Source organism: Nyctereutes procyonoides, unplaced genomic scaffold (genome assembly GCF_905146905.1).
Source record: "Nyctereutes procyonoides isolate TBG_1078 unplaced genomic scaffold, NYPRO_anot_genome, whole genome shotgun sequence".
NCBI classification, from domain to species: domain Eukaryota; kingdom Metazoa; phylum Chordata; class Mammalia; order Carnivora; family Canidae; genus Nyctereutes; species Nyctereutes procyonoides.
Window position 1 is genome coordinate 59,383,598 of NW_026575020.1, and position 17,485 is coordinate 59,401,082.

Genomic DNA, 17,485 nt, shown 5'->3' on the forward strand with positions numbered 1-17,485 from the left:
CGTCAGACCTTGCCAGCACGTCTGCAGGTGGCCCATGGCAGCCTCGCACAGAAGCTCCCTGAAAACCACACTCGCTGTCAGCTCCCTACCCGAGGCCTTCCTCCCCCAGACAGCCCCACCTTCAGCATCGGCCCTCCCGCTGCGCCCCCTGCGCCCCTGCTGTCCTCCTCTCAGGCTGGATGCCGGCCCCTGAGCGAGGCGCGGACAACCCAGCAGCGCTGGGTCCTCCCTGCGGCGACACCTGCACCCCCGTGGGGTGGGTGGAGGGGCCGTCTTTATTCCTCCCTTATGGTAAAGCTGCTGTTTCTTGGTCACGTGTGCGACAGGCAGCCCTGCGTGCCCCTCCCGCCCTGAGCCTACCCCGTCCGAGCGCCCAGAGGTGGAGTGGGAAGGGGGGAAGAGACGGCCCGTGCGTGTGGACATCAGGGCACACGTGACACACCCCTCCTGCCTCCGCCGCCGGGCAGCCCTCCAGCCCCATCAGGCACCCTGCTCTACACCCTGGGCCCCGGGGCGGGCGGGGATGGTCACTCTGCTGCTTTGCAGGTGTGAGTCACAGCCTGGAGGGGGTCAGGGGGGATCATTTCTGTTCTGAGGATTCGGGGCCAGACTGGGGCGGCCGTGAGCACTCCCACCGCCGAAGCGCCTGCTCGCCGTGGCTCAGAGGCCTGGCCGCGGTGGGACGATGGCGCCTCCCTGAAGTTCTGTGACCCTGACATCACCTCAAGCGTGTTCCCAGCAATGGATCCGAGCCGGAGCTGGGCTGGGGTGGGAAGAGCCGGGATCTAAGCTCTGCGCCGGCCTGGAGCCGGGCCCAGGTTCCGACTCCTCCACTCGCTCAGCATCTGGGGGTCGGGGCCACTGCCCACATCTCCGGTCCCCTGGGGGCCCTGCTGGCCTGAGCCCGCTCATCCCCGTTGCATCGTGATCGGCCAGGAACTAGCATGTCCTCCTTCCGTCTCCCTCTGTCCCCCCACCTCGAGAAGCCCTCGGGGTCCCAGGGCCGCAAGGTGTGAGCACGAAGAGCAGAGGGCCGGGGAGAACGCGGGGCCATCAGCCAGGAGGAGGGGCCGTGCGGTTGTCGCCAGAGGAGCCGCGCACGGTCCCAGGGAAGGTTTTACAGCCCATTAGTTTGATTTCTTGCTGCCGGAGAACGGTGGGGAGAAAGCGAACGGCGTTGTTCTCCGACGCCACAACATCAGTTACATCTTTATGGCCACAACCTTTGATGAAAGGCCGTCATTACGTGTGTCTCGCCGGGGCCCTGAGGCACGTCGCTGGCAGGACTGTGCAGACACGGGGGCCACCCGCACTCGGCGGTCTCGCCCTCCACACCCCTCCCACGGGCAGAGGCAGGAAGTCGGGGGCTCCTAACGGGGCTCCGTCCCCGGGGGCGTCACAGACTGGGGATGCGGAGGCCCCAGGCCTCGGGCGCTGGGTGCTGGGCCGGGCAGAGGCTGTCAGCCACGTCGGCCCTAAGGGGGCAAGGTCCAGCTTCTCTTTCCTCTGAGCGGGTGCAGCCAGCCCCGGGGGCTTCTGGGAGCCGGAGTTGGCTACAGAGCTCCGAGCACATTTTCCTACATTTTATGCTATTTGGGAAGTTGTGGCCATTGCTCTGAAAAATAAATGTAAAACCATTAGTTATGATCTTTTATTACTTTTGGTCTAGACGTGGAAATAGGTTCTCGGCGCTCATGAGGAAGGAGCTGAGTGAGTGCCAGACCCAGGCGTCCTTCCTGAGCATTTCACAGCCAGAAGCCTCCAGAAGGCCACTCGGGCGTCCTCCAGCAGCCCGGGGGCTCCAGCCTCTGCTGTGCTCACAACCTTGGTGCGTTGGCAGCAGGTCTCAGAGCAGGGTGGTCCGTGCAGCAGGGGCGCCGAGGGAGCCTGGAGGCCAGACTGAGGGAGGAGGTGAAATGCACGGAGCACTTCTCCACACCAGTTGCATGGTTTCACCAGCAAATACTTACCTCATTCGTTGTAGCCAGACTCTGGCCAACATCAGAGCCTTTTCCTTCTCTGCTGAGTCAAAGCTGAAATCTTGTGCAAGAAAGACCTCAGCAGTAATGAGGTGCCAGGTGGGAACGGCGGCCACGTCCTCCCTAGGGCTCAGTGCCACCCCTTTCCTGGTGCCGGTCTCTGCCGCCCACCCCAGGCCCCTCCTCGCGTTTCCGCCAACGGCACTGCCGGGTGAGGGTCAGGTTGCTCGGGTGTCTGCTCTTGGAGGCACACAGGTCACCAGGCTCCTGAGCGCTGCGCCCCCCTCCCCCGCTGCTGTGAGTCCTCCCGCCCCCGGCTCGGCTGTGGTGACAGTGTGGCGGGTCATCTTAGTGCACCGCCTCTCGACTCTGTCCCCTGTTGGCGGCGCTCTGGGGAATCTGAGCCCAAAACTAATGGGGTTGTGGGGGAGCTAGAACCTCACACAGTAGCTGTGATGGCTTTGAGGGGCCTTCCTAAGAGCCTCGCCCCATTAGGGGCCCGGCCGTCCTTCCCCTCCTGAGTGTGCCGCACCCGTGAAGGTGCAGCGGCTGGTCCCCGTAGGCCCCAAACCCCCAGCCCTCATGGGGGCGACTGGGGAGCCACGTCTTCGTGGACAGTCCTCACGTCTCACAGGCCCAGTGCCTGCCGCTGGGCGCTCCGCTCGATACAGAAGGGGCCTGGGAGTTCCTCCGGGAGGCTCGGGGCCCATTTTACCACACAGCTGCCTCAGACTTGGGTTGTAAATCCGGAGTCAGGGTCGGAGGTGCTCATCCATTCCTGCGTCTAAGTTAAAGTGTGCAGGGAAAGGGCGCGCGTCACCCGGCGCGGGCTCCTCTCCAGGGAGAGTGTCCTCAGCTGAGCTCTCACCGTCCGAAGGGCAGATGCCTACCCAGCCCGTCCCCCGAGGGGCCCTGCCCGACCCCCTGGGCCACGCAGCCGTGGGACCCGCCGTCCTTCCAGGGCAGCCCAGCAGCCTCCCAGCCCCCGTGGCCCTGCCTGTCTGCGGGGTCCCCGCGAGGCCTCCTCGGGAGCCGGGGGCTCCCTATATCCCTACGCAGCAGGTGTGTGCAGCCGTGCGGCCTGAGCGCACCGACCCCAAACGAGAGGCTGTGCGCTGAGGTGAGCAAAGATGGGTGACCCTCCACTTCACCGAGCCTGCCTCCGATTTACACGGTCGGGTGCCACTTGTTCCGTGTGGACAGGGACGCTCCGTCCTCTGACAGCGCGCGTGATGGTTCAGCCCCTTCACAGGGCGAGCGGGGCTGTGCTGGGAGCTGGCCAGGCCGTGACCTGGGGTCTTGGCTGATTCAAATTAATGCCCTTTTCAGGGCACCTGTAGGGGCTCAGTCGATGTAGCGTCTGCCTTGGGCTCAGGTCGTGATCCCGGGGTCCTGGGGTCAAGCCCCATGTCAGGAGCCTGCTTCCCCCCATCCCTCTGCCTGCCTGCTGTGTGTGTGTATGCACTTGCTTGTGCATGTGCATGCTCTCTCTCTCTCTTTCTCTCTCTCTCTCTGTTAAATAAATAAATAATAAATAAATATTAAAGAAAACAAGCAAATAGTGCTCTTTTCATCACTTTCTGTGGCTAAATAAGCATTTGTCAACAAACTGTCTGGCCCCCCACAGTTACATGCTGCTGTCTCCCATCCGTCATGCCATCTGTGTCCAGCCCCTGGGCTCACCCCAGCAGAGAGCAAGGGTGCAGTGTCCACGCGGCACTCCCCACTCCCGGCCGTGGCTCCTTCCTTGCCTGTCCAGACCCAGCATGGTGCAGACCCCGCTGCACCCAGAGGCCTGCACCCACATCTTCTGTACCCTCAGGCCCTGAGCCATTCCTCTGCTCTCTCTGGTTTGCATGCCCAGGTCATGGTTGTGCCACTTCTCTAAATGCTCCGTGCGATTCCATCACCTCTGTGCCAGTCCAGCGTTTGCTGACTTTCCTCCAGGAAAGTCTTTGCCAGGAGAGCAATCCTGCTTCCCCTGCGTGCAGCCCACTGTGTGCCTCTTCTGTAAAGCCGTCCTGGCTCCTCGCCTCCTGGCCCCACTTCCTGACAGAAGGAATCCCTTACTGGAGCTGTCACGGCAGCATGGGGCGTTGTAGAAGTGGCCTTGGCCTGAATGTCAGACAGGAGAGCACTTGATTCCCTCATCCCCTGGACACCAGGCCTCACTGTCCCTCTACAGTGCCCAGGGATAGTGCCTGTGGCCAAGATCATGAGGGCAAAGTAGGGCTGAACAGATCCCTGGGTGAGGCCTTCACAGACAGTCCCTCCTTCGTGTCTGTGATGCACCCTGTCTCATCTGCCGTGGCGCCCAGGCCCGTGTAGAGAACCCACCCAGAAGTGTTGTGGGTGCCTGGTGGGGACCTGGAGAGCTTGGGTCACATCATGCACATGCTTCCTGATTTCCTGGGAACTCAGGACAGCCCTTGTGCAGTGTGTGGATAAGACTCAGTGAGTCACAGCCCGAGCATGCTCTGAATGTGAGACAGGTGTACATGTCACCAGCCAACACACGCACCTCACATAGACTGTGACGGCTCCTTGACACCTGGACGTGAAATCAGCTGGTCTTTGGGAGCTAGGTGGTGCTGTCCAGTCAGACAGGGCTTCAAGGAAGGCCAGCATTTCCTAACTCACTTTTCCTTCCAGAAAAATCCAGCCCCCTCCCCCCCGCCCCAATGTCATCAAGCCTATTGACCAGTTGGGATTTCTGGGCCCCTAAGAAAACAGCCAGAAACAAGCCTCCCATAGTCCGCAGCAATTTGAAGCGCCTGTTCCCGGCAGGAGCTGCATCTTCAGACACCGGCCAGACACACAGGGGACGGCTATTTCTTAGTAAAACATCTCCTTTCTCTTTCCCAGGAGTCTCCTTTAACAGTGTTTACACGCAGATTTGGAGAGTCTTACTGCATCTGGCTGCGGATCCCTATCCAGACGTTTCCGACTTGGCCATGAAGGTGCTCAACAGCATTGCTTACAAGGTATGTGTGACGTGTTCTCAGCAAAGCTCTCGAGCTCATAGTCTTAGTGACAGATATTCATGTGGGGACCTCCAGGCTCAATCGGGCCTACGCCGTGGGTTAGAGCCTTATGACGGGCAGTTCACAGCATACCCTGACCTCTGTTTACCTCCTGCTTCAACCTGGCCGTATCGGGGCACCAGGATATTAGGTGGGGGCTGCCATTACCCTCGTGATCATGTCGGGGTCTGTGTGGTCTGTAGTGATGTCCCCTTTTGTTCCAGTACCAGCCGTTTATGGCTCTTCTCACAACCGTTGTGGCTAAAGGAAACCTCAAAGAACCAGCTTTTGGTGCCTTTTTTTTTTTTTTTTGGTCCTTATTACCCCACTCCTTTTGCTTATTTTGAATGTAACTTGCTTCTCTGATTCTAGTTTCTTAAGATGGAAGCTGGGGGTCATTACCTTTGCCTGAGAGCATGTAACAGAGGTGCCTAGAGACCTTGTTTTCTCTCTGAGACGTTGGGATGGCCCCCTGGCCGTGGCTAGCACCTTTCATCAGGTGCCTCTGGTCATCCTGCCCCGACCCTTAGCCATTTAGTGATGAAACCAGTATTCGGATTATATAAGCTTGTTTTTCAGTAGCTTTTACTTACTTTAGTAAGTATACAACCTTAGTAAAACCTGAATCCTTTGAAAATACAATGAGTGCCTAATCTTGAAATTTCACGACTGTAAATTCATCGCGGTAGACCTGGCGTCCAGCTGTCAAATCCATTTCTCTTAGGTGTCTCTCTCTAGCACGTAGAGCACAGAGACCACATCTCCGTGTCCTTTTAGATCATGTGTAAAGTGTGTGAGCCAGAGACGCCCCTCATCCCACTCCATGGTAATTAAGCCTCGTATGTGTAATCGCTCCTACCAGGCAGAGCCTAGCAGCAGATTGCGGCCACCGGAAATACAGCCTTTCGTGCCTTCAGAACAGCGCGTTCTAACGGAGCCTTACGAGTAGCTGGTGGCTTTCTGCCTGCTGTGCTGATCTAGGCTGACCCAATCGTCCCGGTGTGCACGGTGGGCACCCCCACTGGCATGCCCAAGCACAGGGACAGAGGGCGGAGCGGGCCTCCTCTCGAGTCCATGCCTCCCGGGAGCCCTGCCCTGGCACAATGCAGCCTGCGTGTGTGAGAGCCTGAGTGCGTCCGTGTGTGTGTGTGTGCGTGCGCGTGTATACGCACGTTTATTATTAAGAGTAAACACTGCTACTGAAGGATTTGGAAGCATGAACATGAAGGAAACATTTTCTTGTCCTCAGTTTAATTTCAGAAATGTCTTGCTTTCTACTCCAGTAACTAAAGAGGAGATGACAGTTCAGTTTACAGAGAAATGGACCTACTTTTGATACTCAACTCTGAAGGCAAAACATTTTTTTTAAAGATTTTATTTATTCATGAGAGACACAGAGGGACAAGCAGGCTCCCTGCAGGGAGCCCGATGCGCGACTTGATCCCGGGACCCTGGGATCACACCCTGCGCCAAAGGCAGACACTCAACGACTGAGCCACCAGGGTGCCTCTGAAGGCAGATTTGTGTTCATCATGGTCAAAACAGCCCTACCACTCTGGAATGCCCCCACAGGATACCGCACTCAAATATAGAGATTGTTACCAGCTCAGGAGCCCACAGCTCAGGAGCCCTGGCCTAATTTCAAGTATTTACATCTCCTCTCCACACAGGCTTAGGGTTTGCATTTTGCCTGTGGTTTTTAAACATGGAAAATTTCAAACCACGTAGAGGACAAAGGTCATGATGACCCTCGGGAACCGCATCGCCCCCAACAACCTCCCTCACGCCACTCCTGCCACCTGTGGTTTACAGATAATACCGAGGAGGAAATTTCAAGCTACAGGTGTTCAAATGTCAGGGTCGTGCGTAATAATCATCACTACTTTAAATATTTAGGAGGAAGTTTGTAAGCACATAAACTCACCTAGAAATAGTCCACCAGCGACTCCACACCCAAGGAGCGGAAATGCAATCGCTGCGTCTGCTGTGGGACACTCGCAGCCAGGTGCACCGGAGGAGACCAGAGGTCAGGTGCACAGTTCGAAGCTGAACACCTTTCTTATAGACCGAAGGCCTAAGCGACGGAGAAACAAGGAAGGTTGATATCATCCCCAAAACAGCACATTCCAGAGTACCACAAAAACCAGGAACAGAACCCGGCTCACGTGTTCATAGCGTTTAAAACCTGTCGTGGTCTCTGTCCTCCTCCACGTTGGCAGCCTCACTAGCACCCTGGGAACCTGCTATGCTCACACCGAATCCGATTTCATCCAGCGAGTTGGCGGTTAGCTTCCGGGCAGGCGTCGCGCAGCACACCTCACGCGGGGACCCCCTCACTGGCACCTGCCTCTGTCCGCGGGCTCCGTGGAATGTGTGTAAACGTCCTGACTTCTCTTCACGTGAGTCACATGGCCTTCGGCTCCCAGAGGTGGAGGTTCTCTGCGCACCGTTTCCCGCTGGAACCACCCTCTGCTGTTGGAAGCCCACCGGCTCCCCACCTCAGCACCCCCGCCCTGACTCAGAGGTGCCAGTGCTGTCTGTGCCCTCCCAGGCCTCTGCCCCACTGCTCCCCGCTGCCGCCACGAGGAGGAGGGACTCCTAGAACCGTCAGAGCGGGGCAGGCCTTGCGAGCAGGAAATCACAGTCCTAGCAAACTGTTGTGACTGAGATGCGTCTGTTTATAGTTTGAACCTTCCCGTGCACCTGCCCCCTTCCCGCCTCCCTGCAGACCCAGGGTGATGGTGTCATCCCTCAGACTGGCTTAGCTTACAGAAGTAGGCGCTGTCCCTCCCTGAGAGTCGCTACCCCGTGGGGCCTGCCCGGCCGGGTGCACAAACAACCCCAGGAGAGCAAGTCCCCTTGGGGATTCGGACTCAGTGGCTCTGTGGCCGCTGGAAATCTGGTTCATGGAGACTCTGCTCAGGGCCCTGTTGTGTGTCCTGCACAGGGACTCATGGCCATGAGGTACGGGGTGGCTCTCCAGCCACGTGGCTCCTGTTCTGGCTCCACCAGCCTTCAGCCTCATATGCCCCAGCTTGTCTGCAGAGATGGGCTCATGGTAGGACCTGCTCGATAGTAAACAGTAACCCTGTGAAGCAAGGTCAGGTATTAGTGTCTCCTTCCTCCTTCTCAGTCCGTACTCTGCACATCGTCCAACGTGCACCGGCCCCGAAAAGTGGTAGGTGACACTCCCCGGCCTCGACCCTGCTGGCTTCTCTTCCTGGAGGACTGCGGCTTTGCTGACGCCCCTCAGTAACCATAGGGCAGGGCTCCTGGTCATCACCACTGCTGCCCTGAACACTCCCTGGGACTCAGCGTTCCAGAGGGAGACTTATTTAGGAAACGTAGCTCATAGAGAAATCACTTCTTATCAGTAGACTCGTGCTTTCATAGGTGTCTTCTCAGTGATCAAGCATCCAGCAGGCTCTGCATCAGACTCAGTCCCAAATTACCTCTAAATGATCCTTGTGGGAACCACCTTCTCACTCATGAATCCAGATCCTTTTTTTTTTTAATTTTTATTTATTTATGATAGTCACACACACACAGAGAGAGAGAGAGAGAGAGAGGCAGAGACACAGGCAGAGGGAGAAGCAGGCTCCATGCACCGGGAGCCCGATGTGGGACTCGATCCCGGGTCTCCAGGATCGCACCCTGGGCCAAAGGCAGGCGCCAAACCGCTGCGCCACCCAGGGATCCCAATGAATCCAGATCCTTGATGCACAATTGACGGTACAACCTCTGGTTCCTGGACTGCCCCCAGGAAAGAGCAGCTGAAAGCCTGCACCGGCGTCCTAAACCCGACTCTGTCCCACCCAGTTGGGAAATCCACTGTCCGAAGTCATCCACGCTGCTTTAGGTATTTTTCTCTGAGGTAGATGGTCCTTTGTGTCCTTGAGAGGTGATGTGTTCCGGTGGGAGAACCAGAGTAACAGGAGCAGTCCGGGAGCTGGAGACGGGCTCGCTGCAACCCCAGGCTCCTGCTCCAGATGCCCCCGTTAGCTACAGGGTCAAGGAGCATCGGCCGGCTCGTGTACATGCATATGCACGTGCACGTGTCCCCGCGAACCATCTCCGTGTTTGCATTGGGCCAAGAGACTACATCTGACCTGAGAATCCGGCGTGTAACAAAGTAACGTTTGCTGCCCTCTGAGAGCGTGACCTGTAAGCCATGACCATCCCCGCCCAGCAGCCCTTGCGCATCTGGCCTCGGTCACCTGTCAGGGCGGGCGCACCTGCCCCTCCCGCGGTCTCAGGGCCGTGTCCTGGAGTGCAGAATGACAGGGAGTCTTCACCGGAGAAGGACGAGCACAGGTGGGACGTGCTCACGGCCAGGCCCAGCCCTCCGTTCGGAGCCTACAGAGTGCTGTTGCCCTTCTGCTGACCTCTGGCGGCATGCCCTCTGTGAACCCAGACGGCCGGGACTGGCGCAGGAAGGAGCCGCTGCTGACCGTGTCTCAGCTCCCCAGCCCACCACCCTGCCCCCCATGCCCTGTGCCCCCAGACCAAGTCTGCAGACAGGCAGGTCTGCGCACGCTCATCCCCACAGGCCTACGCCGCACACGTGATCAAGATCGAGTCCGTGCATGTTGAACAGATTGGAGCCACTGGGCTGAAAAAGAAATCTTCGAAGTCTGAAGCCCTGTGATCACCAGCGTGAAGGCTGCCAGCACGCGCATCGCGGTGGACTCCAACACGGACACGGAAGGAGAGCCGTGTGGCAGCCTTGGGTGTGAGCCCCGTGCCCCGGATGCCCCAGCAGAGGGACGTGGGGCCTCCTGAGAGGCGGCGGGTGGGCGGCAAGCCTGGGCAGGGCGGGCGGGCCGGAGGGCCTCGGGGGCCGCGGGGAGACGGGGCTAGGTCTGCTAAGGTCTGCACGGCAGCGCAGAAGTTTTCTGTCTCCCCCACCACCACCGCCTGCGTCTCCAGAATTTTTGGGAGACACATGGAAGTTGACAGCTTCTTAGAGGAGATTCTTCACTCTCCTTAGACCACTTAGGGGGTCGCTTGGCTCTTGAGTTTTGGGGGGAAGGGAGCAGGCCAGACAATGTAAATATACAGCAAAAACAAGCTGACAAACTATATAACTTCTATAATTCAAAAAAAAGTTTTAATGATTTCAAAAGATTGATTATGGTTCCGTTTCCTTGCTGTTCTTACTTTAGGGCAGCGGATTATCAGGGAAGCACAGATGTTCTGTAAATGAGCAGCCTCATGGCCCTTTTGTTTTCTGCGATTTTCTGCCTGTTGGCTGAACGCAGGAGGGGCAGCATCCTGACTGGGGGCGGGGGGAGCTGCGCAGGGTGGCCCGACATCATCACCCACGAAGGTCGAGGTTCTCTTTCGCCCGGCAGCTCTTCAACAGTGTGGCAACAGCCGCGCTCAGGGAGCCCAGACGGCTGCGTCGGCCGCCACCTGCCCGCATGTCACCTGGTGTGTCCGGAGCCAGCAGGGCCCACCAGCCGCCCCGTGTGCCCGGAGCAAGACGCCAGGAGAGAACCCGGCAGATGGCGGGTCTGCCGTCCGAGGGGCGGTCAACACCCTCGTCGACTCGGCACTTCCATGTGCCGTGTTCCTCCGGCAGACAGCTGATTTCCCAATCCACACAAACTCTACTTCCAAAAATCAAAACAAAGCCACTTCCCCCTACACGCTAGTCTCAGGCTGGCACAAGTGTCTTTCTGCGATGAAATGTCAAATGCTGCACGTTTGTGGAGAAAGTTTCTAGAACCTGCTACCTCGTCTCTATCCACTAAGCGCCACAACCAGGGACACGGCGTGAGTCCCTGAGGTGTGAAAACTGAAATAAAGACTGGGGTGGCATTCTCAGCCTTCCCGGATGGGGTGCCAGGGCCCCAGCTCGCCGTTAACAATGCGTGGTCTTGTGGCTACAGTTCCAGGAGGGCCTGCCCTCAGGCCTCCCTGGACCCCGCAAGTGACTTCTCGAAAAGCAGGAGAAGGTAGTTTTACCTGCAGGGTGATATGGCAGGGGAGAGTCACCCGGGCCCCCCATCAGTGTGCAGGACCTCCTGGGCCAAGGGGCCTCTTCTGCAGTCATGAAGCCACCACCCCGTCCTGCTGTCCGTGGCCGCCGGGGTTTCCAGCAGCTGACCGTCCACACCACGTGCCCCTTTGCTCTTGCAGGCCACAGTGAACGCCCGGCCCCAGCGTATCCTCACCACGTCCTCGCTCACCCAGTCGGCGCCCGCCAGCCCCACCAACAAGGGCATCCACATCCACCAGGCGGGGTAAGTGCCTGCATCTGTCTCGTGCGGGCCCCTGGCGGGAAGCCTTCACTACCTTCCTTTGCGTGACGAGATGCAACGACAGATGCTTGGCCTCAGCCTGACTTCTGCCGCCAAGCAGAATTCTATAAGCAAGGGTCTGTCCCCTGCCAGCCGGTCACCAGCAGGCGGAGTCCCCTCTTAGGTCAGTGTCCCAGGCAGGAAGCGGCGAGCAGATGCGTGCCCCCACGCCCTCCATGCCCTGGCTGGTTTGCTTAGGCTGCATGCAGCGTGCCTGGGGCCACCCTGGCTTTCCGGGGAGACGACAACTGGAACCCACAGGCAGGGCCCAGAAGGGCCATCAGCGTGGGCGGCTGGTGTCTGGAGGCATAGGGATGTGTCGGGCGTGTGAGGATGTTTTGGGCCCTGAACTAGGTCGGTTGGCAGTATCTAGGTGGGTGGCGTGAGGACAGGGTATTTTGTTTGGGTAAAGCACAGCATTTCTTCCCCCACTGACAGGGGCTCCCCGCCAACATCCAGCGCCAGCAGCTCCAGCCTGACCAACGACGTGGCCAAGCAGCCAGTCAGCCGAGACCTGCCCGCGGGCCGTCCTGGTGCCCCTGGCCCCGCTGGGGTGCAGTACACGCCCCACTCCCAGCAGTTCCCCCGCACGCGGAAGATGTTTGACAAGGGCCCAGACCAGGTACCCTCGAACCCTTCCCTGGCGCCCATTCTAGTGAGTGTAGGTGCTGAGCGTCACATCCCTCAGTGTGAGCCAAGATTTGAGACCAGGACGGGGGGGCCTCCACAGCCTGCACCCCCAGCTGTGGCTCTCAGTTTGTCCCATCACGGCTGTGCAGATGTCCCGGGGTCCTCCCTTCTATGGCCTTTTGTTGTCGGCTCACTGTTCCGGCACTTTCCATGTAGCCAAGTAAGCACATGGAGCTAATCTGCTTTCTCCCTTCGTGGCTGAGTAGCATTTTCTCCACTGGACGTGGCAGCTGCCGTGCAGAAGTGCCTGTTCCAAGTGGGTTGTTTGCTTTCTCTGCAAACATCCTGTTACTGCCACATAAGGAGCTGCAGTCTCTGCCTCAAAGCTGGAAAGAGACTCCAGGAGCGGGAGGAATTGGTGTCTTCGTTGGCCTGGCTGCTGTAAACACATAAGCTGTGGCCTTGGCTGCTTGTCCAGACGGTGTGCCGCTCTACTGGACAAGGACGCAGGGGCCGGAGGGGCCCCTCCCGGACGGAGGAGCCGTTCAGGACACGCCAGGGGAGCCAGGCTGCTGTGGAGACTGGAGCAAAAGCACATACGGTGGTAGTTTCTACACGTGCCCCTGGCCCCTTGCCCACCCTGGCTTTCAAGGCCTCCTGCCGTACTGGGTGGAGCAAACATGGCCACGAGTGCCCGGTGGGAGGTTCGTCCTCCTGGCAGGACCTTGACATGGGTCCGTCAGACGGGAGCGCCTGGGCATAGGGAGCGCTCACTGCCCTGGGGGCCACGAGCCCAGGAGCCTGGCCCAGCAGAGCAGTGCGGGTTCCCACAGCAGTCGGGGGTGAGACCCTGTCACCGAGTCCCAGCTGTCAGACTTTCCACCAGGCGAGGCTCCCCTGGATAACAGGGCCCCTCTCTGACGGACGCCTTCCGTCCCGCCCCCCCCGTGCATCGTGGGCCTTGCGGTGCCCAGCTTCGTACAGTGATGCGAACTCCCACCCTCGCCCCCCTGGTCCCCGTGGGCCGTGCTGTGGGAAACAAATGTGTTGACCAGTAGAGCAGCACCAAGCAGTTGAGGTCTTGATACTCGCATGTCCCTCCCGTGCAGGAGCTACTTTGCACAGGTGGGTGCCAGGGGGCCGGCAGCCCCTGCCCTCCAGGCCATAGAGGCCTCAGGCCCTGCTGACCTCATGGCGCCTGGCCTGAGCATCCGATTTAAGAGTGACAGGCTCTGCATCCCAAGCCACTGTGGCCGGCCCCGAGGGAACCTGGTCCCCTGAGCATAGATTCGATGGCCCTCCCTGACACAGGTTCCCTGGAGCCCTGGCCATGCGTTCAGGGTCCCTGGCCACCTGGATGCAGAAGCGAGGCCAGCAGAGAAACGTTCTTAGCAGCCAGACCACTGCCTTTTGTCTCCTTGCAAATCCTCTCGAGCTCACAAACGGGTGTGTGGAGTGTGTGACTGTTCTTCCTGTTTTCTCTCCCCCTCCCCCCGAAACGCCCCTGAAGACCACCGACGATGCAGATGATGCTGCTGGACACAGAAGCTTTGTCTCGGCCACGACACAGACCGGCTTCTGTGACTGGAGCGCCCGGTACTTCGCCCAGCCTGTCATGAAGGTAGTGTGCGCCTCCGCTCCGGGTACCAAGAGGGCCTCCCGTCTGTGCCCTCGCACAGACACTGGAGTCGGTCAGAGCCCTGCCTTGGCTCCCTCCGTCCCCTCCTTCCCCAGGAGCCTCGGCCTCTGGCCTGAGCTGTCTGAGCCCCCTGCTCACGGCCTGACCCAGCTGGTCACTCTCGGTGGCTCCCGCCAGCCCAGCCACCGACCCTCTGGGGCTCCTGACCCGTCACGTTACAGCTGCTGATGGGCGACCCCAGACTGCCGTCATGGTAGCTGATGTAACAGTCAAAACAGCAAAAGGAACAGACTTCATTTACCCTCCTGTCTTCTCAAAGAAACCAAGGCAGCCTGCCCTCTCAGAGCCGCCAGGACAACTGAATCTGTCCACTCGGCAAAGCCGCCAGGCCTGGAGACCCTCCTGGTGAGGACGGCCCGGGGCGTGGGCTCTGGCTGCTGCGCCGGGGAGCAGGCTTGTCCCGAAGACCTGCCCGCTGGGGCTAATTCCAGCGCACCCGGGCCGCTTGTGGAGCCTGGCACTCTGGTGTCCTTCTCCCCCAGCCCTGACGGGAGACGTGTCCTGTCGCGGCAGATCTGAGCTGCATGTCCAGGGGACGGTGTGGGGCCAGCAGCACTTTGTCCTGCTGCTCTTCCCCGGGAGCGCCGACTTTCCCATGAAGCACATTCTTAGAAAACTTTCTTCTTCTCTCGTAAAGACCATTGAAATCATGGTTTACTCTTGGTTGTGTATCAGGCTACACATCCAAGCAGTTTCCTTGAGGAGTAACCTGGACCCTTTATGACAACTCTTGTCCTCTTTGCCCGTAAAGATGCTGATATTTGTCGGACAAGGCAGTCCTTGTCCGTGCCTGAGGCAGAGGACAGAGTTCTAGTTTGCTGAGCCCCTTTGCTGACAAGGCGGACATCTCTCTTCCATTTGTGAATTGAACCCGACTCCCAGAAAACGGTTTAGCGGTAAAGCGTCAGAAGCCATGAGCAGCCGTTCGTTCCCTTCAACCTGGTAACTCGTTTGCTGAGATACCGACTCAAGGAAATGATCAGAGTCGTGGATGATCTGGGTGTTATTTATCTCATGAAATCTAGGATCCACCTGAAGGCCCAGCATGGAGAGGAGGGCTTAACACTCAGGAAATATTTGATGCTTATTGTTTTAAAAATTAAGCTTTAAAATTTGAATCTTAAGGAAATCCTCATGCTAAAACTTTTAAAAAAGGGAAAAGAGCAGGACATAAATTGGCTACAGGGAGATCCCCGTTGGAAACGCCGTGCACATCCGTCTGTGCCCAGAAAACGCTAAAGCAGCCGCCCCATGGCGGGTGGCGGGCGACGTGTCGGCGTGGCACCTAGCGTGTTTATCCACGGCTGTCTCCCCTGTGTTTTCCATACTAAGCACCAAGCAGCTTTACAGTCAGAACAAAAGTATGAATGCAGCAAGCGCAAGGGGCGGCCGTGGCCTGTGCTCGTCCTCGGGCTTTCTGCGCCCTGCCCACTGCCACCACCCGGGCCCCTCGCTGAGAAGGGAGCGAGCGAGCGAGCAGCAGCTGCGGCCGTGGGCAGCAGGCCGACCCTAGAGCTCCGGTCCGGTCTGCTCTGAGGGACAAGGGTTTGTCCAGGTCTGCAGGAGCTCGGTCTCCCTGACGCAGTCTCCTCCTCACGGGAGCGAGGCCAACAGGTTAGGGCCCGGGGCCTGCCCCGCCGGGGGGTGTCTTGGGGTGATGAGCGGCTCCTCGGGTGGTCTGAGAGGCACCTGGCCCTGCCGTCCTCGGTGACACCAGTGAGGAGGGGCACAGGTCCACAGGCTCGTCCTCTCACCAGCGAGTGTCCTCGGCCACCTGGGGCAGGGGCAGTGGCGTCAGCCCCCTCAGGGCCGCTTCCTGAGCGCAGGCCTGAGGTTTGCTCCTGTGCTTCCCACGGACACGCCCGCAGCCCGCACCCCTGCCCCGTCCCTCTGTAGCTGCAGGTCGGAGGGGGACAGGGCGACACCCGAAGTGGGGATGCTGCAGGGGGCCTGGGAAGGAGGGCCCTCGCCGCTGTCACTCCCACCTGGCCCGTGGGAGGCGGTCAGGAAGTCCTGCTAACCCTCTGCCAGGCTCTCAGGTGATGGTCACTTGAAGTGATGCGTGAGGCCTCCCGGTCGGAGGTGAGCCCGTTGCGATGGCCTTTGTCTGTAGCTGCTGGTGGCAGCTAAGATGTGAGGTGGTCGGGCGCCCGAGTAACTTCTCCCTCACGTTAACTAGAAACCATTTCTAAATGTCAGAAGAAGATGCGTTTTTATTTCTTTCTAATTTTTTTAAAAGTCCTTCTCCCCCGTTTTCTGGGTACCGTTCACAGGGGTGTCCTTTTATTAAGTTAATGCATCATCTAACGACACGCGTGCAATACGTGCGTTAGGAGCGTTTTTATCAGCCTGTTTCGCACGTAAACTAAGAACAGCTCTTAGCTAGGCTCGTACCTCAGAAGTCAGAGCCCTAAACCGCCTCAGAGAGCAGAACTGTCCCCAGCGAGACGGCTCACCAGCATCCCGCAGCTCGCGCTTGGGGGGCCCGGGGACCCACAACGTGGCGGCCAGGACGCTTTCTGTTGGCTTTCTGTCACTTCGCCGCCCGATTCTGTTCAGGTCTGCGTGGCCAGAAAGAAGGTTCCGGAGCTGGCTCTCCCGTGACTGAGGAAGGAACCGTCCCCTCCTCCGCTGGTTTACAGGGCTCGCATCCGCCTTAGAAAGACTGTTTAAAAACCGCCTGTCATGTGCTTTAAGAAGAAAAAAAGATACATTGAGATTTGTTCTGGCTACAAAAGTAATAGGTTTTTTTCCTTCGGGTTGGCAGAGTGGAGACTGATTTTACCCAGAGGCGGGCTCTCGGGAGTGCAGGGAAAAGGAGCTCTCCGCCGCTGTTGCTGGTGGCAAAACGCTAGCTTGCTGTAGAGCAGCTCGCTGGTGGTCCTCGAGATCAGAAATGGCTTCGCCCTAAAAACCCACAGCCCTCCTCTGAGAAGGAGATCCTAAAACCAGCACCGTGTGTGCGTGTGTAATGATGTGTCCAGAGGTGCTCGCTACAACATGATTTGTAAGAGCAAAAAGTTGAAAATAAAACAAAACAAAAGATCCGTCCTTAATTAGGAGGAGCGCGAGTTAAGACCACCGTGTTCGCTGTGTCCGTGCGATAGAGCTGCACGGCCCCTGCCGTGAGCCCCCTGCCCGAGGACACGTGTGGAGTCCTTGTTAGCGAAGGTAGATAATCCGATGGTCCCAAATGCTCGCACAGGTGCCATGGCGCCTAGTTGTGCACGAGCACGGGAGGAGGCCTCCAGGGCCACACGTCACACTGCTCACGCTGTTCCTTGTAAAGGTTTGTTTACATGTTTGTTTGAGAAAAAGAGAAAGAGAATGCAGGAGCCGGGGGAGGGGCCGAGGGAGCAGGCCAAGCAGACTTCCTACTGAGCGCGGAGCCCGGCACAGCGCCCGATCTCACGGCCCCAAGATTACGACCCGCGCCAAAACCAGGAGTCGGACCCCCAGCTGACCGAGCCACCCACGCGGCCCCGTACCGTTGCTTCCAGAGGGCAGGGACTGTCCTTTGTACACTATACGCGTTCAGACTGTTTGAACTTTGTAGAGAACGCAACTATTAGTGTCATGATTTAGAACAGATTAAACTATAACGTTTATTTACAGAAAGAGCTTTAAAAAGAGTCAGACTGTTTTAAGACCTCATATGCCGAGTGAATGTCGGTTTAACACGCACTCAGGCCCAAGAGCAGAGTGAAGGCTTTTCTCCAGGCAGAGGGCGCAGATCCTACACCCCGACCCAACTTAGGATGGCGTGTGACCGTGCTCGGGGGTAGATGCAGAACTTGCTTAAGTCTGCACATCCAGGAAGCTGGTTTTTTTTAAGCGCACTTAACTTTT

At 58.4% G+C, this 17,485-nt stretch overlaps 1 protein-coding gene across 2 annotated transcripts in view; it reads left to right on the top strand.

The window, feature by feature from the left end:
- Positions 1–17,485, top strand: part of RPTOR (regulatory associated protein of MTOR complex 1) — a 330,498-nt gene that overhangs the window by 285,922 nt on the left and 27,091 nt on the right. For both annotated transcript variants that reach the window (XM_055318123.1, XM_055318124.1), the window contains exons 21-24: positions 4,845–4,963; positions 11,147–11,250; positions 11,746–11,929; positions 13,448–13,558. In XM_055318123.1, coding sequence (XP_055174098.1) covers positions 4,845–4,963; positions 11,147–11,250; positions 11,746–11,929; positions 13,448–13,558 — 518 coding nt within the window. The remainder of the gene's footprint in view (positions 1–4,844; positions 4,964–11,146; positions 11,251–11,745; positions 11,930–13,447; positions 13,559–17,485) is intronic.